Source organism: Choloepus didactylus, chromosome 6 (assembly GCF_015220235.1).
Source record: "Choloepus didactylus isolate mChoDid1 chromosome 6, mChoDid1.pri, whole genome shotgun sequence".
Classification (NCBI taxonomy): Eukaryota; Metazoa; Chordata; class Mammalia; order Pilosa; family Megalonychidae; genus Choloepus; species Choloepus didactylus.
This window is the reverse complement of record NC_051312.1, coordinates 2,869,219-2,890,879: the sequence shown is the minus strand read 5'-3', so window position 1 is coordinate 2,890,879 and position 21,661 is coordinate 2,869,219. Positions and strand designations below refer to the sequence as shown.

General features: G+C 59.4%; 1 protein-coding gene across 1 annotated transcript in view; it reads right to left on the bottom strand.

Annotated features, from left to right (window-relative positions):
• The window catches only part of KCNQ1 (potassium voltage-gated channel subfamily Q member 1), a 277,922-nt gene extending 259,118 nt beyond the window's left edge, over positions 1-18,804 (bottom strand). The window contains 2 exon segments of the mRNA XM_037839412.1: positions 18,530-18,567; positions 18,570-18,804. Of these exon segments, the coding sequence (XP_037695340.1) occupies positions 18,530-18,567; positions 18,570-18,804 (273 nt within the window).
• Positions 18,805-21,661: the final 2,857 nt, after the last annotated feature.

Below are 21,661 nucleotides of genomic sequence, written 5' to 3'. Positions count from 1 at the left end.
AAAAGAAGGCCATCAAAATGGCACACTAAAAGGTAAATAATACAAAAAAAGAGAGAGATAGGAATGGAATAAAAGCAATAGGTTTTTAGACTTTATACCAAAAGCACAAATGACAAAAGAAAAAGTAGATAAAATGAATTTCATCAAAATTTAAAGCTTCAGTGCATCAAAGGACATTATAAAGAAAGTGAAAAGACAATCTACAGAATGGGAGAAAATACTTGGAAACCATGTATTTGATAAGAGTTTAATAACCAGATTATATAAAGAACTCCTATAATTCAACATCAAAAAGACAAACAACCCAATTAAACATGGGCCAAGGATTTAAATAGACCTTTCTCCAAAAAAGATATTCAAAGGTCAATAAATATATGGAAAGATGCTCAGATGCTCAGATTCATTAGCCATTAAGGAAATGCAAATTAAAATCGCATTGAGAAACCACACCCACTAGGATGGATATTATTTTAAAAAATAAACTGAAAATAACAAGCATTGGTGAGTATGTGGAAAAATAGAAACCCTCCTGTATTACTGATGGGAATGTAAAATGGTGCAACCACTATAGAAAACAGTTTGGCAGTTCCTCAGAAAGTTAAGTAATTGCCAGATGACCTGCACTTCCACTTCTAAGAATTGAAAGCAGGAACCCACGGAGATGATGAAAGAATAATAGAACCTCAATAAAGAGACAGAAATTGTCACATGCACAACAGAACATTTACCAAAGTAGACCATATTCTGGGCCTTAAACAAATTTGAAAAGATTCAAGTCAAAGTGTGTATTTTCTCAGAACACAAATGAATTAAATTGGAAATCAATAACAGAAAGGCATCTTGAAAATCTCCAAATATTTGGAAAGTAAATAATACCCTTCTGCGGGATACTGATTACGTGCTTCGACTTGGTGGGCCTGGGCTGGGGGACCTGATCAGCCCCTGGGGAGGGTAGTGGGCACGGGCGACAGCGCCCTCCACAGCCCCCCAGGCCTGAGAAAGTGAGGCCGGATGCAGGCCCCATTTCCTCACCCAAAATATCTTGCCCCATGTTGGGCGCCAGGAAGCTTCCCGGAGAAAACCGCCCCCCTTATCTTGCCCGCACACTCCCCCGTTGCCAGAGCAACTCCCACCACCGCCAGTGCGCATGCACCATTGCCAGAGCTACTCCCGCCCGCTGCAGCAGCTTCCGCGTCCTCTAGAACCAATCCTAGCCTTTCTCCCCTCAGCATTACCATTTAAGGCCCTTACACCCCTACTCCAACCCCGCCCTTCTTGCCAGCCTATATAACCTGTGCTCACCCCTGAATAAGGCCCCTTTTGTTCTACCCCCACTGGAGGAAGAGTGTCTCTCCTTTCCCTTCTCGCCGCCCTCCATACCTTGCACGCCTCCGCCGGGGACTCGGCCAAGTCCCCCGCCTCGCCCTCGCCTCCGGGAAAGAGCCCCCGCCGCCGGTACCCTCCGAGCAGCGCCGAGAGCTGAGGGTTCAGCAACCGGCCGCCATCCCCCTAGACGAGTTAACTGCGACCGCAACTGGTGCCCCGTGTGAGGCTGGTCCTCTCCACACAACGGTCCAGTAAAACCACCCGCTCGCCCGGACGCCTCTCCAACTCCCCTTCTCCTCGCCTGCAAGGTAAGGGCCGCCTCTCCCTCGCCGCCCCGCGGAGCCGCCTCTCCCTCGCCGCTCCACGTCCGGAGCCGCCTCTCCCTAGCCGCTCCGCGCCCGGGCCGCTCCTCCCTTCCCGAATTAACCTGGCTATTGCCCCCGACTACCTTTCATCCTCTCTTCCTATGACCCCCATTCCTCCTAACACTCTCCCTCTTCCCCTCCATTACTTTGCTGTGGTCCTCTGTGTCTTTGTTTCTTTGTTTGGCGCCGTGTGCCTCTTTGCAACCGCCCCCCCAGACTGCTCCCGCTACCAGAGGGTCCTGCTTTCTGCTCTCGCCGTCTCCTCCGGCCTCGCGGCCACGGTTTACCTCATTCTCCTTGCTCGGTAAACAACCCCTTCTTCTCCTAGGGCAGCGCAAAGGCCTCCTTCTTTGAGGAGAAGAAGGTCGAGTCGAAGCACGTAATCAGTATCCCGCACCCTTCCAGATAGCTTATGCATCAAAGAAAAAATAAAAAGGAAATTAGAAGATATTTTGAGTGAAATGAAAATAGCAAAACATATCAAAATTTGCGGGATGTAATTCAAATGGTCTTTCGAGGGAATTGTATAGCACTAAAAGTCTACATTAGAAGAGAAAAAAATCTCTAAACAATGACCTTCACTTCCTCTTTTAAAAAAAAGAAAATAGAACAAGTTAAAACTAAGCAAAAATAATAAAAGAACAGTAAAATCAGAGCAGAAATAAATGAAATAAATGGAAAACCAACAGAAAAAAAAATCAATGAAACCAAAAGCTGTTTCTTTGAGACGGAGAAATTACCAGGGGCCAAAAAGAAAGAGGGCACAAATTATTGATATCGGGAACCAGAGAGGTGACGTCGCTAGAGATTCTATAGATATTAAAAGATAATGAACAACTCTATGCCAATAAATTCAACACCTTAGGTAAAAATGAACAAATTCCTTCAAACACATAAATTACCAAAGCTCACTCAAAGAAGAAATAGATAAGCTGGAGAGCTCTGTATCCATTAAATGAACTTAAACCACAGTTAACAACCTTCTCACCAAGAAAAGTCCAGACCTAGACGGCTTTCCTGGAGAATTCCACCAATCATGGGGGGAGGAAATAAACATACTAACCCTACATGAACTCTTCCAGAATCACGAAAAGGAGGGAACACTTCAAAGTCCCTCTACGATGCCTAAACCAGAGACATTACAAGAAAAGAAAACTGCATAAAAATGATCCTCAGAGACATAGATGCAAACTTTCTAAACAAAATTTCAGCAAAATACTAACAATGTATCAAAAGGATAAAACAGCATCACAAATGGGTTCTATCCATGAATGCAAGGTTGGTTTAACATTTAAAAATCAATCGATGCAATTCACTACTTTAATATATACTACAGAAGAAAAACCATATGATTATCTCAAGAGACGTAGACGAAGCATTTGACAAAGTTCAACATCTATCCACGTTAAAAACCCTCTGTATAGTATTAGAGGGGAAATTCCTCGATCTGGTGAAGGACCGGTACAGAAAACCTGCAGCTAACCTCATGTTTGCTGATCAAGGACCTAATGTGCTTCTCCTAGGACTGGCAAGAGGCCAGGGCTCCCATCTCCCCACTTCTGTTTAACATTGCATGGGAGCTTCTAGTCTCGGCAGCCACAGAAGGAAATGAATAAACAGGTGTCCCTATTGGAGAGGAGGACGTAAAACTGTCTTTCTTTGCAGACAACGTGATCATCAATGTAGAAAATCAGTGTAATCCACAAAGAAACTACTAGAACTAATAAGTGAGTATAGCAAGGTTGCAAGATAGAAGATCAGTACATCCAAGTCAACAACTGGAAATTGAAATTAATTTTAGAAACACCATTGACAATAGCATGAAAATATGAACTACTTGGGTATCTGACAAAGATATACAACCTATACACTGAATACCACAAAACATCCCTGAGAGAAATGAAAGAAGATTTAAATGGATGGAGAGATACAACATGTTCCCATTTGCTAATGCTGCCCGTTATGCAAAGTACCAGAAATGGATCAGCTTTTATAAAGGGGTTTATTTGGTTACAAAGTTACAGTCTTAAGGCCATGAAGTATCCAAGGTAAGTTATCAAAAATCTGGTACCTTCACTGGAGGATGGCCAATGGTGTCCAGAAAACCTCTGTTAGCTGGGAAGGCATGTGGCTGGCATCTGCTCCAAAGTTCTGGTTTCAAAATGGCTTTCTCCCAAGATGTTCCTCTCTAGGCTACAGCTTCTCTCTAAAATGTCACTCTCAGTTGCTCTTGGGGCATTTGTCCTCTGTTAGCTTCTCCGGAGCAAGAGTCTGCTTTCAATGGCTGTCTTCAAACTGTCTCTCATCTGCAGCTCCTCTCTCAGCTCCTATGCATTCTTCAGTGTCCCTCTTAGCTGTAGCAAGCTTGTTCCTTCCATCTGAGCTTATATAGTGCTCCAGTAAACTAATCAAGGCCCATGCTGAATGGGCGGGGCCACACCTCCATGGAAACTATCCAATCAGAGTCATCACCCACAGCTGGGTGGGTCACATCTCCATGGAAACACTCAAAGAATTACCATCTAATCAACACTAAAGCATCTGCCCACACAAGACTGCATCAAAGATAATGGCATTTTGGGGGACAAAATACATTCAAACTGGTACATAACATGATCATGGATCAGAAGATTCAATATTGGGAAAATGTCGATTCTCCCCAAATTTATCACTCGGTTCAATGCAATCCCAAACAAAATCCTCCCAGGCTTTCCTGTAAAAATTGACAGGCCGATTCTAAAATTTACGTGGAAATGCAAAGGACCTGGAATCGCCAAAACAACTTGAAAGTAGAAGAATGAAGTTTGAAGAACCACCAGGTTATTTCAAGTTTATTATAAACCCACAGTAATCGAGGCAGTGTGGTATTGACATAAAGACAAATACATCAACGGACCGCAATAGTGTACAGATATGGACCTACACATTTACGGCAAACTGATTTTTTTAAAAAATGCCAAAGCAATTCAATGAGTAAAGGATATTGTTCTCAATAAACAGTGCTGGAACAACTGGCCGTCCACATAAAAAAATAATATACCCAACTCGTTCTGCATATGATATGCGAAAATTAACACAAAATGCATCATAGACCTAAATGCAAGCACTAAAACTATAGAACTATTAGAAGAAAACACATGAGAAATCTTAGTGACCTTAAGTTTGGCAAAGATTTCTTATATGTGACATCAAAAGCCTGAAAAAGAAAGAAGCAATACACTTGCTTTCATTAAAATGGAGAAACACATTAAGTCCGTTAAGGAAATGAGAAAGACAAAGTCTTGGAGAAATTATTTGTAAAACTTTCATAACTCGAAAATAAGACAAGCCAATTTTAAAATGGACAAAAGATTGGAAAACATACCTAGCCAAAGAAGATATATGGATGCCAATTAAGCACATGAAAAGATACTCAAAATCATTAGTCATTGGGAAACGCAAATTCAAACCACAATGAGATGCCACAAAACACCCGTTAGAATGGCTAAAATTTATAAGCCTGACCATGGCAAGTGTTGGCAAAGATGTGGAGAAACTGGGCCCTCATGCCCTGCAGGTGGGAAGGCAGAATGATAAAGCCCCTTTGGAAAACAGTTGGGCAGTTTCTTAAACAGGTGAGCTCCAGCCATTGCACTGCTCGGCATTCACCCAAGAGCAAGCAGAGCTCATGTCCACACCAAGACTCGCACATGAGTGTTCCAACGGCTGTGCTTGTCGGAGCCCAGACCAGAGAACCCCAAATGCCCATCAGCAGGTGAAGGGATAAACAGACTTGTGTGTCCACATGAAGGAACACCATCCTGCACTGCTAACAGGGAATGGATGGGGAGAGCAAGGGGGAGGCAGGGGTTGAAACAGTGGAGCATTTTAAGATTTTAGGGCATGAAACTATTCTGTAAGGTACCGTAACACAGATATGTGACATCACATGTCTGTCAAAACTACAGAACTGGGCAATTGAAGGTCGATGTTGGTTCATCAAGTGTGGAAAAAAAGGACCCACTAGTGCGAGATGCCAATTGGGAAAACCGGGGGGGGGGGGGGGATGGGGAGAGGGGGCATATGGGACTTTGTACTTTGAGTATTTTTCCATAAATTTAAACAGCTCTAAAAATCAAAGTTTATTAAAAAATAAAATAAATGACATAAAATTAAAGGAATGAAGTATTGGTGTATTAAACAACATGGATGAATCTCGAAATAACTATGCTGAGTGAAAGCCAGACCAAAAAAATACATGGCATATGATTCCATTTATTTCAAATTCTAGAAAATGCAAACTAATCTATGGTGACAGAAAGCTGATCCAGGCCACCTTTTGAGTAGGACGGGGTGGGAGAAGGGCCCCAAGAAAGTACAAAGACACGTCAGGGGAAGATTCTGTCTATGCTCCTGACTGTGGTGATGTTCTCTTGAGGGTCTAAGTGTGTCAAAACTTAGCAAATTGTGCAGTTTAAATATGTCATATCACAAGACAATTACACCTCAATAAAGCTGCTTTTATTCAAAGTGAGCAGAAAAATAAAAATAAACCCAAGGCCATAGTGTTTCATGTAAATGAAGTATTTTACGTAGATGCAATCTCCAAACTGCGGTCTCTGCCTCTGAAGCTGCAGTGCAGATCCCAGGCTGCCTGGTAAGGAACGGTCTCTCTCTCTCTCTCTCTCTCAATCTCTCTCTCACCTCTGTGTGTCTCTGTGTGTGTATGTCTCTCTGTCTCTCTGTATTTGTGTGTGTGTGTGTCTCTGTCGGTATCTGTCTCTCTCCCTCCCTCTCTCCCCTCAGATTTCAGGTATAGAACGTCAAGTCACTATAGATGTGACCCTATTTGAGGTCACTCCCTCTAACGTTTCTGGACATGTCACCTGCCTACGGCTCTAGGTCAGCCCTCTGCCCCCCACACCCTCCAGGGAAGAGGCCACTGTCCACCCTCCCCTTTCTGCTGCCTTGGCCAGGGCTCTGCCTGAAAACATTTGCCCTTTATCTGCCTGCCCTGTCCTCGGCCCCAGGGGCTGGAGTTGCCGTCACACAATATGAGGTCCAGAGGCCAGGAACAGGCTGGGGTCTGCTGGCCAGTCTTGGGGCCCTGGGACCCCACCACTTTCCAGAGTCACATGGGGCCCAGGAGCCTGTCTGTCCCCCTCCTCCCACCTCTGAGACCCTCATCCCACACGGCCCACAGCCACTCAGGCCAGCCCCAAACCAGACAGGGACAAGGACCTGGGGGTCCCTGCTGACCTGAGTCCCCGGGGCAGCCCACGTACACAGGCGCCGTGACGGAACCCGGGGCCCCAGCACTGCTGACAGGGGCCCTTTGAACACTGGGGAGAAATGATGACTTCCTACAGACTCCCCAGGAAGAGAGGGTGTTTTCCCAAGGTTCCCCCCAAAATAATCAGCTTGAGCCTGAGACAACAGATGCAAGAGGCCTTGAGCAAAAGGGGGTTTTTAAGACAGTTCAGAGGGTCCCAAGGCTGGAAGTGAGTGTGGTCAGGAGCCCGGGGTAGTGAGTTCTCGGGTGGGCGGGGTGAATCCAAGACTTTTGTAGCAGCCACTGCATCTGGAGACCTCGGGGGTCGGCCAAGCTGAGGACTGACAAAGAACGGGTCCGAGCCGGGGCCCCACCACTAAGGAAAAGGGCAACCGCCCCCAGCCCCCCACGCTGGCCACAGACAGACGACACACTGGCCCGGGCAGATGCCAAGGAAAAGCACAGCTACGGAGATTTCAAAAGAAATAAAGCTGCTCGCCCTCCCCCAGGCCCCCCAACAGACCCTGCTCTGAATGCACAAATCATTCTCGGACATCGTGCTCAGAAACTGACCTGCCTGGCGGGGAGGGCCGGCCAGAGCCCGAACACACACTCGACGTGCTGTTCTCGGGCGGCTCCCCGCTTCGGGACGACGCGGCCCCAGGGGCGGTCTCACTCCCACAGCCACGAGGGGCCCCAGGGCTGGACGTGCATGCGTGTGTGTGAGTGTGTGTGCACGCCCGCCTCTCCCTCGGGCGTTGGGGCTGAACACCGGTGTGCTTTTCCAACCCGTCCCCTCCAATACCTCGCCTGGGACCCAGGTGGAAAACCAGCTCTCCTGGCTCGCGGCCGCTGCCCCTGGCTTGTTTTCCGGCCCGAGGAACTATCCTGGGTGCGGCGAAAACTGGGTCCCCCTGAAAATCCAAGCCCACTCCCAGCTCTGCAGGCCTCTGCCGTGTGACCCGGAGCAGGTCCGCTGTACCCACCCAGCACCACCTATGGGGAAATGGAGGCCCGGAGCACACGTGTCCTGCGGCCTGGGCTGGGCCCAGCTCACCTGCTGGCCATCGCTTATGGGGAGACCCACATATTAGGGGAGGGGGCTGTTGCCCCCAACTCCCAGGATCACCAGCGGCTGGAAGGGCTCAGGGGGTGCAGTCCGTGCACACCGGGCTGGCCCTGGTCAAGGGCGTCTCGAGGGCATCCCCTGCTCAGCAACCAAAGGGCCACCAGCAGCCACCGTCCCGGGGGCCCTGGAGACGCCGGCCACACGGGGCTCACCCAGGGTCCCCCAAGGGCGGTGGGCAGGCTTGGGGGGCAGCCTTCACCCATTCCCTGCTCCTCCTGGGGTGTCCGTAGGGCACAGTGAGGGGCCCAGGGGTTGCCACCCACCCCATCCTCCACACACAGGCTCGTTTGCTTAGCTCAGCCGGAGACTCCCCGTCCCCCACCCACCTCCCCAAGTATCCCCCAATTTTATAACAGGAACCAGGAAATCGGGGTGAAGGCCCAGCCGGGTCCTGGGAGGTGCCGGTGGAGCCCGCTCTCCCGCCTGGGAAGCCACACAGCCGGGCCTCGGGACTTCAGCCTGTGACCGCTCGGCGCAGCCGGCAGCACCACCCTCCACCGCCGGGGCTCCCCCATCACCCCCCGATGCCCCCCAGGGGAGCCCCCCGGAGCCCCTCACAGAGCCCATGTCTTCATGCTGTGTCAGCTGCTACCCTGAGCTCAAAATAAGACGTTTCAATAGGCCTGGGCCAGATGCAAACCCCAGGCCCCACAGGCCCCCCAGGCCCGGAGTCCTGGCTCCCAGCCCTGCATCCCTCCCCCCAGCCCCAGACCCCCAGGCCCCTGTGCCGAGGCCCCGCGCCTGGGCCCCTTTCCGGGGCCGACACGAAGGCCGCACCTGTCCCTGCTCACGTCACACTCTAATCCCGACAAATCCTGCACGCAGAAGCCCTCTGGCCACTGCCTGGGCCCCGGCAGCAGGTGCGCCCCCAGCCTGGCTCTGACTTCTGTTCTGTGCTCCAGAAAGACGCCGAGAACGGCCGCGACGTGTCTGCAGGGGGGCAGGGTGGGGTGGGCAGCCGGGGCTCGCGGGGTGCACCCTCCAGTCAGCCAAGGTGGGGGGAACAGAGCACCATGTGGGTCCCCCTCTGAGGGGCAGCTGCGGGGGTGGGGGCAGCCCCCAGCCCCTGCATCACTGTCACCTCCCGGACAAGGCAGACCCTCTACAGTACCAACCCGCGGCGCTTCTGAGAAGAGGAAAGCAGAGAAAAGGGGGTGTGGTGAGGGGGTGATAGAGCAGGGGCTGGGGAGAGCACTGGGGAGAAAAACCTGGAACTGCGCACACACAGATGTTCACACACTGAAGTGCACCCCTGCACATGCTCATACATGCACACTCACAGATGTGTACTCGCTCACATGCACCCCTGCACTTGCTCATACACGTACGTGTAGATGTACGCACGCTGACGTGCACCCTTGCACATCACATGTGCACACGCAGATGTATGCACCCTGACATGCACCCCTGAACATGCTCACTTGTGCACACGCAGACGTACGCACACTGACGTGCACCCTTGCACATGCTCATATGTACACAAGCACAGGTGAATGCACGCTCACGTGCACCGGTGCAATTGCTGATAAGCACACCCTCAGCAGGTGTCAGGAGAGGACACCCCCTTTCCTGCTTCCCCGACAGGCAGGCCGGGGCACCGGTGGGGAAGGGGCAGGCGTGGCCGGCCCACCGCGCCCGGGGCAGGGAGCAGACCCTCCTGCCCCCGCCCAGGACAAGAGGAGCAAGCCGCAATGTCAGGATTCTTGGGGAGAGACCCCCAGAGGATGCCCTCCACGGGGGCTGTGCCTTTCCCTCTCTCCGTCCCATAAACACCCCCTATCTTTGCAGCTGGAGAGTGGGGCAGACACTGGGAAATCCATCAGGGCCTGGACCCTCAGGCCCCAGGGCCCCCGCTGGCCGCCCAGCCCCCGGCCCATGTTCCCTTTCTCTCCAGAAAGCGCAGGGAAGCCATGGAGGGTCCCGGCCTCTAGGCTGGGGGGCTTCTGTGGACGACTGAGACGAGATGCTCCTGTGGAGGGACAGGGGCTGCGAGCCCAACGTCAGCCCCTCGCTCCTGGGCCAGGAGCGCTGAGAGGAGCAGCCCCCCGGCCCGGCCTGCCAGGGCCTGAGCCCCCACCCCAGGGTCCCGAGCCCAGGTGGGGTCTGCCCCCCCTGCCCCATGGGCCCAGCCTCCCTGGGGGTGGACACGGCCCGGTGGCACCGTTCCCCAGGCCAGGGTGCTGCCCAGTTTCCCCAAACCCACCAACTGGGCCAGGTCCCAGGTTTCAAACATCTTAAGCAACTTCCTCTACCCCCTGCCCCACCCCGTCCCCCCCACACCCGATCTCGTGCTCAGCAAAGCCGACGGGTAGGAAAATTCTGGCCCACAGCAGATAACACGCGGCCCAGGTGTCGGCGACACAGAAGGCGTCTTTGTTCCAGAAAACACTCTGCAGCAGGACTCGTTCCGAGAGCAGGCGGGCGCCCTCGGGAAGGGGCTCCGGTTACAGCCGGACCCCAGCTTGGGGCTCCCCGCGGGCTCAGAAGCACACGAAGGTGTCTCAGCTGCCCCAACCCAGGAACTCGGCCATGGCTAGCCCCGACGTCGGAGATGCACGGGACCCACGTGGGGCGTCAGCAGTGCCTGCGTGGAGGGGACGGCCCTGCCCCGCCCCCGGCTCCCCGGGAAGGCACACGGCTCCTCTCCACTGCCCCGGGCTCCTCTCGGATGGCCTCGGAGGGTGTCCCCGGGCCAGTGGGGACAGCACACCGGCCACTGCCCACCCAGAGAGGGACCGTGGAGGACGCAAGCCAGCCACGGGCAGCGTCACCCCCAGGGCGGCCCTGGGCCAGGGTCTGCGACAGCCACGGAGTGTGAGGGCAGCTGGCAGACTGGCCACCCTGGGTGCTGGGAAAAATAAACCACATGGGTGGAATTAGAGAAAATGATGAAGCCAACAGGGCAAAATGCAGAAATGGGTGAATCTGCGCAAATGGTATTTGGGATTTCCTGGGACAGCTCTGAAGTATGAAGATCTATCAAGATGAAACCTTACAAAAGAGAGCGGGGCCATGGCTGGGTGGGGGTGGCACTAGCCCCCCACTGTTTTCCTGAAAAAAATGACAAGTTGCTGACAATCCCAATGCAAAACCGAAAGCACTGGCAGCTGCCGTTCCACACGCCAGCCTGCTGGACGGACAGTTTCAAGAAGCGTTGGCAAACTTCTCCTCGAGGCCAGGCAGGATCTTCTCAGCCCTGCAGATCTGCCACCCCCCGGGGCACCCACTCAACGTCCGCGAAAGGGGGCACTGTGCACCAGCGAAGCTTTCCTTACCAGGCGGGCAGTGGGGCCCCTGGGGCAGGGCCGCCCAGGAGACGGGCTAGGACTGCGGGGTCCCCGGGGGACCCTGGAGCAGAGGCCAGAGGGCGGACACACGGCCTGCTCTGTGCTGGTGACAGCCCTGGGCACCCATGGCCCCTCCAGGTCCCCCTCCCTAGCCACCCACCATCTGCCATCCACGGGCTCTGCTGCGAGATGGGGGCACAGACGGCACTGCCCGCTTTCCTGGGTCTGTCCCCGTTCCAGCCGTGTCCTGCCTGCCTCTAGCCACCCATCACCCAGGGGGTCTCTGTAAACATCTGTGCCGTGAAGAGAAGATGAACAAGCCCTTCCTGCCACTCCCAAGCCCCATTCCAGGGCCCCCTCACACCCCGTCTGCCCCGACCCAGCAAGGTGTGCGGGATCCCGGGGTGGGGGGCGAGCAGGGCGCAGGCCGGCCCACCACACCCCAGGACCAGGAGAGGCTGGAACCCAGAGCAGCCCCCAGCCCCGGGGCCAACGCAGGGCCAGAGGACATGGCGGGGGGGGGTCGGTCCCCAGGGGTGTGCTGCCCCCAGTTTCTGTCCCTCAGAAACCCACCCCCAGGCTCAAAGGGGCAGTGCCCAGGGCTTCCTCGCTGACCAGTAAGACAAGGGGAGAGAAGGCACCCCGAGAACCTGCCCCGAATCCCTGCTCTCCCCGAACCAGATTTGCTCGACAGCAAACGGAAAACTCATCTGCTAGCCTCAGGGGGCAACTTTCTCCCAGAAAGGAGACTTGGTGAGGCAGAAATTGGGAACCCGTCACCCCCAAGCCAAGAGCGGGGCTGGCCTGCCCCCCACGCCGACAGCCCCTTCCCTCGCACGCCTCCCGGCCGCAGGCCCCTCGCCGCCCCCACTCCCCTCAGACGGGGACGGCTCTTACTGGTGAGGGTCGTCTAGATGGAGCCGCCGGGGAGGGAGACTGGGTCTGGGTCTGCGAGGTGGAGCCCGGCCTCACAGGGAGGGTGACAGGGACCCGCCTCAGGCTCTGCAGCCAGTGCATGAGGGAGACGGGAGCGAAAAGCAGTGGGGGACCCAGGGTGGGACAGGACTGGCAGGGCCCCCTGCACATGGGAACAAGGGAAGCGAGTTCGACGGCTCTGGGGGCAGCTTCAGGGCACGAAGGGGAGGTGGAGCTCTTTGCCTTCGGTGCTGTTTGCTGATGGCCACAGGGAAGTCTCTGCCGCAGGAGCCCTTGGAACACACCTCACGTGACCAGGGCCCCTCTTGTGTCCCACGGGGCAGTGGCTCAAACTCTGCTCGGCGGCCTCTGACCCTTGTTCCCGAGAATGTGGAGGCATCGGGGGGACTCGGATCCAGGAGGAGCCGCGGTGGCCGAGGCCCAGCCCCTCCCCTCCCCCGGCCGCACCCTGCACCGAGTGGGCCCGAGAGCCGCTGGCCCTGGGGTGGGCGAGCCGGAAGCTCCTCCCAGCAGCCTCGAGGGCCACGGCCAGGGTCGGAACCGCACACCCGCTCGGCCCTCTGAAGCCTGGAGAGGCCCCGGGGTCCGGCTTCTAGAAGCAGAAGGATGCCAGGCCTGGGACGCGGCCACGTCTCCCACGGGCACGGCCGCAGTGCTTCCTGCTCCCTCTGCCCGCTCCTCCCGGGGCCAGCCTTTGCCCCCACGGGCTCGGACTCAGAGCTCCGGGTGTAGGCGGATTGAACAGCGTGTGCCCACTGGCCGCTGGGCCCCGATGGGCAGGTGCCTCCGTCCCACCCACCCAGGCGCTCCAAGGAGATCCCTGCGGAGAATGTCCGGTGAGCGGGTGCCGGGCTGTGCTTTGGCTTTGGTGTTTCCGCTGAAACCGGCAAAGTTGGAATCAGCCTGGCCGGGGCTGGCTACGTGGGGGCAGCCGACAGCCACACCACACAGAGTCACAGCCTGGAGGCTTCATGTGAACGAGGCAACAGCCTGGCTCTGGCCTAGTAGTACATGCTCGTGCACACACACACACGTGTGCACTGGCAGGACTGTGGGCACCACAGCCTTCTGGCTCCCGAGGCTGGGGGTGCAGTAAGGGCCCCTTTTGCACATACGTCATGCCCCTGCTGCTGCCGGGCCTGTGACAACAGCAGGGTCCAGGAGCAGAGACAGCGCCCTCCTCCCTGAGCTGGGCTCCCATGAGTGCTGATAGACGTTTGCTAGCAAACGGATTTAGGGAAAAACTCAGGGGGCGACAGGGGTGCCACATTCTGAAGCAGCACATTAGAGCAGGTCGGGGACGTGGAGACAAACACCACCAGTCTGCAGGTGGCATGTGAGGCTCCCAGGGTACCCTGGAGCCCACAGGAGGGAATGGTTTACACCGAGCAGCTGGCAGCATCTGAACAGGAGTGGGGCTTTGTCGGATGCATAGGAGCTCACCAGGCAGTGAGGTGGAAGGTGACGAGAGCACCCCGAAAGCTGGAGGCAGCAGTGGAACCCGTGAGACTGGGGTTTGCTGATGGAAACCAGGCCCCTCGCTGGTCCCTGAGCTTGGGCCGGAGTGACTGAACCTCTCTGAGCCTCCTTCCCCTTGAAGGTGGACAAGGTCACATGCAGAAGGGACCCAGCCGAGGGTGGGCGTACAGCAGGGTCTCCAGCAGCAGGGCTGCCGGCTCTGACACGCTGACACAAGGCAGCGTTCAAACACGCAGAGAGCAGAAACCTAGGAACACACAGGGTCCCTGTTTTCTATGCCCCCTCCAAGAGCTGCTAAGGAACCCCCATAGGAAGCCTGTGGGGTTTCATTTCATAGCTGAGAAACTGAGGCACAGAGAGCCAAGGGGAGTCGCAGCAGACCCAGCTGGCGGAGGACCCGGCAGTGGAGCACGGCGGAGGGAGCCAGGGGGCTGGGCGAGGCAGTGCGAGGGCCTGGACCCCCAGCCTCCTCCCGGCCCCAGGCTGCAGGGGGCCCTCGAGACACCGGGAGGCCCCGAGACACTGGGCCTGTGCTGTGCCTTGGGGCTTGTGTGGGCTGAGGAACAGCGCTGAGACGTGGGAGCGGAAAACCAGCCCCTCGCCTGGGCCGGGGTGGGCTGTGCACAGAGGACGGGGGTCCCAGCCAGGAGCAGGAGGGAGGGAGACTGAGGAGCCCCCAAAACTGGGAACCCAGGAGCCATGTGGGTACAGAGCAGACCCGACAGACACACACAGATGGATGCGCACACGGACAGGCAGGCACACAGAAAACGCACCAGCCGGCACACGCACATACACGCACACACACGCTCACGCGTGCACCACAGACAGGCGCACACACAGCTTCCTCCGAGTTGGGGGCTGCCCCAGGACCGGCTTTGCAGGCGGGGGTGTGACTGCCCCCCGCCCCCCACCAAGGCACAACACTCCCAGCTCAAGCAGCCCGTCAGGGACCCCGCGCCGGAGAGGAGCCGCCTCCAAGACGGCTTTTCGCCCCCACCCGCCACCCCACGCCCTAGGCTCAGCAGAGAGTTTACTCCTCCGGAGGCCACGGGGCTTGCTCAGGCCGTGCTGGGGAAACCGCGTTCTGGCCTGGAGGAGCCCAGCGCGGGAAAGGAGACGGGGTGGGGCTCTCCGGGAAACGCAACCGTTCACCGCCGTGCACCCCGCCGCCGAGGTCTGGGGTCTGGGCTGCCCCCGCCCAGGCCAGAGGCGCCCCGTGGCCCGAGGACGCGCCCAGCTCCCCCCGGCTCTCGCACCTCCATCCTGCACTGCCCTCTCCTGGCCACGCGAGGCCCCGCGGCTGCCGGCACCAGCTCTTTCCCCGGCTCCTCTCCAGCCCCCCATGGCCCCCACAGGTCCCCGCAACCCCCCCGGCCGGGAGTAAAAACCCCAGCCCTGGTGCTCCAAGGCCTTCCAGAACCTGCTGTCGCATCACGTTCCCAGAAGGCCCCCCAATTTCTGCCTCTGCTATGAGCCCAGGACCCACACGCTACCTTGGGGCGCTGTGAGCTCTGGGAGGGGCCCTGCCCGTCCTGCTCGCCTCTTCCTGCGGACCCCTCCCCATCTCATCTGAGGCTCACCTCCTCCAGGAAGCCTGCCCTGCTCCACGGCCCCTCCGTGCCCCCTCCGTCCCCTCTCAGGGCATCACCCACCCCTTCCTGCTCTCCGGTGACGTGGCCCCAGGCGGCCCCTCGAGGGCTGGCCCATGCTGCCCCCATGCCCACCCCCGTGCCCACCCCCATGCCCACCGTGTACCCACACTACGTGCCCTGGGAAGCTTTCCGGAAGGACAGGCTTCTGTTCAGGAACGTTCCTCTCTGGCTGCGGGCAGGGAGGGGCCTGAAGGACAAGAGCACAGGAGACGGCGACCTTAGAGGGTGGGGGCTGGGGAGCGGGCTTGGGGTCTGCCCTCCAAGGGAGGAAGGGAGCCATGTGGGAGATGGGGACACGGGCGGACTCTGCTCGGGGCAGGCGTGGGGGCAGGTTGCCTGCATCCGGTCCCCACCAGGTGGTCATCAGCTGCTGCGATTGGGCCGGTCCCCGAGAGGGATGGGGGGGCGCAGAGTGCAGGGGGCGGGACAATGGCCCAGTGGGACTCAGCCTCATGTGCAGTGCAGGGAACGGCCACCAGGTGGGAGCACCTACCTCAGAAGATGCGAGGAACAGAAGAGGGAATGAAGACAGGATGGATGGCGGGAAGGGGAGGGGGGGACCGCGGGGAGGGGGACAGGACCGGAGGGGAAGAGGGGGGACGTGGGGAGGGGGGGACAGGACCAGAGGGGAGGGGGGGGGGACGTGGGGAGGGGGGACCAGAGGGAGGGGGACGCGGGGAGGGGGGACCAGGTAGGGAGGGGGACGGGGAGGGGGGGACAGGACGGAGGGGAGAGGGGACACGGGGAGAGGGGGACGCGGGGAGGGGGGACCGGAGGGGAGAGGGGGACGCGGGGAGGGGGGACAGGACCGGAGGGGAGAGGGGGACGCGGGAGGGGGGGACCAGAGTAGGGAGGGGGAGCGGGGAGGGGGGACAGGACGGAGGGGAGGGGGGACGGGGGAAGGGGGACCGGAGGGGAGGGGAGGGGAGGGGGACGTGGGGAGGGGGGACGGAGGATGGAGCGAGGAGGGAAGGGAAGGGAGGGAGGGAGGGAGGAGGGAGGAGTGAAAGGAGCTGGGGAGGAGAGAGAGGGAGGGGGTGCAGGAGGTGGTGGTGGGGAAAGGACCACCAGGACTGAGCGGGGAGCCCCATCTCAGCACTGAGCTGTGAAATCAGGGGCCGCGCTGTCCGCAGCGCTGACGACCAGCTGGGAGCTGAAGCCGAGCGAGCTCTGACAAGATGCAGTCGCGTCGCAGCTTAGAGTACAGGAGACAAGTGCTTTCGGAGGCAGGAAAGCACACACACGCCCCAGCACCAGGGCACGCGACGAGGAGAAGGCCCTGCAGCGGCCGCAAACGTGCCAAGAACGACCGACACCTACCAGGGAAACCTGAAACAGACCAGCCCGAGTGCAGGCAGGACGACGCTGCCAGCGGGGGAGACTCCTAGGCTCCCTGCTGCATCTCCGTCCAGCTTCCCCCGGGGCTGGCACGGGGACGGGAACGATCGCCGGAAGGACAAACAGCGAGAACAGCTGGGTGGACCCCGCAAGAGGAGGCCCCAACCGGGTACCAGGTCACGTCGTGGAACAGACGAACGCTTGTGCGGTCCACACGGCCTGGTCCACACGGCGCCAGAAACGAGCCGACCCGGGGCAGCCCAGGACATCCGGGGGTGCCCTCACGCGCCGGGAACCTGCCCTTCTGTAAAGGTGACGCCCCCGCCAGGGGGGAGGAAAGAGGCTTTTGGAGAACGGCGCTGGCGGCTGGAAGGTCGGAGAGCGAGCCAAAGCGGATCGGCCTCCCACTGGTGAGGGGTTCACACCCAGAAGTAGGCAGTGGAGGTTGCAGGAGGAAACCACGGGGGTCCCCGTAACCTGGCCGGGGCAGGGGTTCCCAGCTATGGCCTGAGATCCGGAAGCAGTGGGGCTGACCACACGAAGATAAAGAGGGGCGGCCACGGGGGCCATGCGAGGTGTTCGCGGCTGGGGAGAACGTGAGCCGGGCCACTCGGGCCTCCCCTCCCGCCGGTGCTGGGGATCTCCACCACAGAGACACGAAGACACAACGATGACCACGACGAGGCCAGGATGAGCCCCCCCTGCCGGCTCACCACCATCCAGCACTTCCTCCGGAACCTTCCTCGGCCCCCGCCTGGGCTCCTCGCCCCATCTTTCCAGCAGCCTCAAAGCTGGATGAGGATGCGTGTGCAATTGGGGTTCAATTTTGGGGGTTCCATAAGATGGGGGCTTCCTGGGGTGCAGATGATTGGTGTGAATTAACCCCCGCACTGCCGCCAGCTCGGAGCTGCTCCTCCTGGCTGGGGGAATTTGGGGGCTGTCCGAGGCCTGCTACGAGGGGCTCCCAGATGGTGGGGAGGGGGTGCCAGACCCTTCTTGGGGTGAGGGGCTCAGCAAGCCCAACCATGTGGGGATGGACACAGGCCTCGACGGCAGGAAATTCATTCCGCTCCCAAGATGTCAGGGGTACCCCTCTGGCACGGCCGTGGGGGCTCGGCATGAGGCAGGTCCGTCCCCAGCCCTCAGCCCACGGGACATTCCATGTGTGACTCTCAGAGGCCTCCACCAGCAAAGGAAGGGCCGTGTGCTGAGAGGGGGCCTCGTCTAGCCTGGGGTGCTGGGAGGGTCCTGCTGGGAGGGTCCTGCGGAGGCCCTGGGCTGAGAGCCTTGGGCGACCTCAGGCCGTGGAGGGGGCCGGACCCGGGGGGGGGGGGTTTCTAGCAGACACCCAGGTCCAAGACCCCCAGAGGCTGGCACAGGCTTCAGCAGGGCCCAGCTGACCACAGCCAGCAGCTCTGTCACCACGTCTGCCCACCTCTCTTCCCAGTGGTTTAGTGGCTCCTTCCTCCGGAAGCCCTCCCAGCTGGCCCAGCCCCAGCTCTTCTCATTCTTCCCATCCGCGGAGCAGCCTGCCTGTGTGGATGTCTCAGGGGCCCCAGGAACCAGGGACGCCCCACCCCTAGTCCCCCAGTGCCTGAGGCAGGGACAGCAGAGTCACCCCAAGCAGGGACAGACCAAGAGCAGCTGCTCCCCCGGCTCAGGCCAAACGCAGGGGGGTGGCGGGAGCCCCCAAAGCAGCTGGGACACCCCATCCCGGCCCCTTCCCGACCCCATCCCAGCCCGGCCCCACCGCGGGTACGTACCATCCAGAAGAGGGTGCCGGTGGCCAGCGCGGCGTATGCTCGATGGTGGACAGCACGCTGAAGATGAGGCAGACCAGCACGATGAGGAAGCTGCAAGAGAGGGCCCCGTCAGCTCCCCACCCGGGCGTGCCCCCGGCCCAGAACACCCACAGCTGCAGTGCACGGCAGCCTGTGGGGGCGCTGCCCTCCCATCCTGCGGGGGGGGGGAGGGGTACACAGGGCTGGCTCGGGGGGGAGTCCCAGCTGCACACAGGCAGGGGCCCTGACGTCTGCATTGAAAACAGGGGTGTCGCTGAATTGTGTAGCTCCCGGGGAGGGCCGGGGGCCTGGATAAGGACAGAATTCCCTGCAGAGACCGGCCATGCCCACCCCGCCCCCAGCCCCAGAGGGCGAGCCAGCTGGGAGTCTTGGCTTGAGGGGACCCCAGCCCTGAGAACTGAACCCCTCCTGGAGCCATGAAGATAAGGCCTCCCGCCCGGGCGCCGTTCCCGGATGTGGCTCCCCATGGCCCATTCCTGGTCCCACGTGGCAGCCTTCAGCCGAGACGGGGTTCCCGGTTGTCACCAGGCCAAGGTGGACCCAGGGGCAGGACGGCAGGAAAGCTTCCCTACCCCTACCTCGCAAAACATGGTGCCTCAGGGCCTTTCAGAGCCACACCCCTGCCACGTCCACTGCCCCAACCAGGACACCCCAGCCCTGCCCAGCACCCATCTGTCCCGATTGCCCCCCACTCCGTCTGGGGCAGAAGCTGCTCAAGTGCAGGGGACCTGGTAATGCCCCTGTCCCGTGTCCGGACTGCGGCTAACAGGCCCAGGCCGCGGTCGACTTGTGGGAAAGGGCCTCCGCCACGCTGCCGTGGTCCCGGCCCCAGCCCTCCTGGGCTGCTCCTGCCAGGGCCCGGGGCCCACCCTCCCAGGCCTCAGTCTGCTCCGACTTGCAGGGGTAGGGACTCGGCCCGGCGCAGCCGGGAGGAACCAAGGCAGGGGCCACCCCCCAGGTCAGAGACATGGGATGGGTCCACCGGCCCCCAGACCACCGGGGTACAGACAGGGCCAGGGTGGCAGTGGCACTCAACAGCCACCCCTCCGTGGCCCCTGCCTCAGTCTCCCCATAGACAGCATCAACACGCGTCAGGCCCACGGCCACTTGCTTGTGGGGCCGGACAGATGGACAGCCAAGCAGGACTCAGAGCCAGGACACCAGCTCAGGCCCAGGTCCCCACGCCCGTGGGACCCTCAGGGCCGCTGCTCCCGCACCCATAGCAAAGCCACAGCCACCCTCGGCCCTGAGACCCTGCGTTACTCTCGTCCAGCAATGGGAGGAGTGTTTGGGGCCTGAGGGCTGCACCCAGGACTGACCACACCCCAGTGGACACCAGGGAGATGGCAGCAGGCCCCGATGAGATGCTGCAGGGCGTGCTCTCCGCTGTGCTATCATGAAACATGCCACTGAAGAAGAGACCGAGGGTCCCAGGGGTTCTAGACCTTCCTGGGCATAGAGGACCAAACCAAGCAGAGACAAGTACATGGAGTCAGGGGACGCAGGGCTGTGGCCAGGGCCCCTCCAGGCCTGGGGACATGGAGACCCCTGTGCTCACTCACTGCCCCACGCCCTCCCCGCCACCAGGGAGCCCTGGCCCTGCCCCAGTCTGAGGGTGTCTCTCCGGGGGTGGGGGGGTATGGCTGCTGGGACAAAACTCCCCCATTTGTCACCTGACAGTTCTGGGGCTCAGGAGTCCGAAATCAGCCTTGGGGGCTGAAGCCAAGGCTGCCCCTCGGGGGCTCCCAGGGGGCTCTGCTTCTCGCCTTGCCGGCTCCTGGAGCCCCCCTGGACCCCAAATCCCCCCCGGCCCCCGCTCCCATCATCACATCTTCCAACTCTGAACCCCTCCCTCCCTCCTAGAAGCCACATCGGTCCCCCCCGACAATCCTGGATCACCCCCATCTCGAGGCCTTTAACCCTTTGCCCGGAACCACCTCCCAGGTTTGGGGTTAGGGTGTGGGCATCAGGGTCTTCAGCTCAGCTGAGCCTCGGGGTTCCCGGCACCCCCTGCATGCCTCCCACATCCCTGAGCCTTCTAGCGACCCACACAGGGTGGGGGAAGGGAGCCCGGTGGGCCAGGATCGGGACCCTGCTGGCCGGCTCTGCCCCTCGGGCTTCCCTGTGCCCCGGGCCTGAGGCTCCCTGGCCAGCGCATCTGGAAAGTTTCTAGCATCCTGGACCGTTCCCTCCCTCCTGAACCTGCCCTTCCGGCCTTCCCAGGGGCTCCGGGTCGGCACCCCGCTGGGCTTGGCTGGGGACACGGCTTGAGTGGGACGATGGACGTGTCCATTCTAAGGGGGCAGAGGCGACAGGGCCTCTCCTCCCTAGTTCCATCTCCCGCCGCTCTCAGCGTGGCCTCTGCACTGGACGGAGGCAGAACCGGAGTGTGTCGGAAACGTGTGGAGCAGGAGCCTGTGGGCCGGGGGAGGGCCGGAAGCTCCACGAGCCGCCTCCGTCCCCCACGGGGCCCACGGGCCCGGCGGAGATGCGGCTGTGCCCAGGAGGCTCGGCGGACCCGGGGAGCTGGGGGTTCCTGCCGCTGGGGGAGTCGACTGAGCCAAGGAGAAGACGTGCAGACAGGCCACCCGGACAGCGTCCTCACCCGGTGCCCGCCCGGCCAGCACTGCCCGGGAAGGCCCCTGTGCTGAGGGGGCCACTGGGAGGCAGAGAGAGGGGCTCGGGCAAGGGGCACTGGGGCGGGGGCCCTGCACAAGGACCCCCCCGGGAGGCTGAAGACCTCCCCAAGCCAAAGGGCGTCAGGACTGGTTTCCACCCAATGCTGCATGTGGACGTTGAGCCTCGCTGCATCCTGAGGGGTAGAAAGCCTCGAGGGCGTGGCACACACCGAGCTGGTTCCGGAAAGTGCTACACAACAAAGCTTATGTTCATCTGCTCGCCCTTCCTGGGGAGACCCCGGAGCTGTGGAGAAGGCCGAGGCAGGGCCCCTTGGGGAGCTCACCGCCCGTGCAGCGGACGCCCCTCCACTCCGAGTCCCCGAGGCTCTGGGAACAGACAGTCTCGGTGCCCTGAGCCGGGAAACCGAGGCCCAAGTCGGGCAGAAGCCGCCCCCGCTCCGGGCAAGGCGGGCTG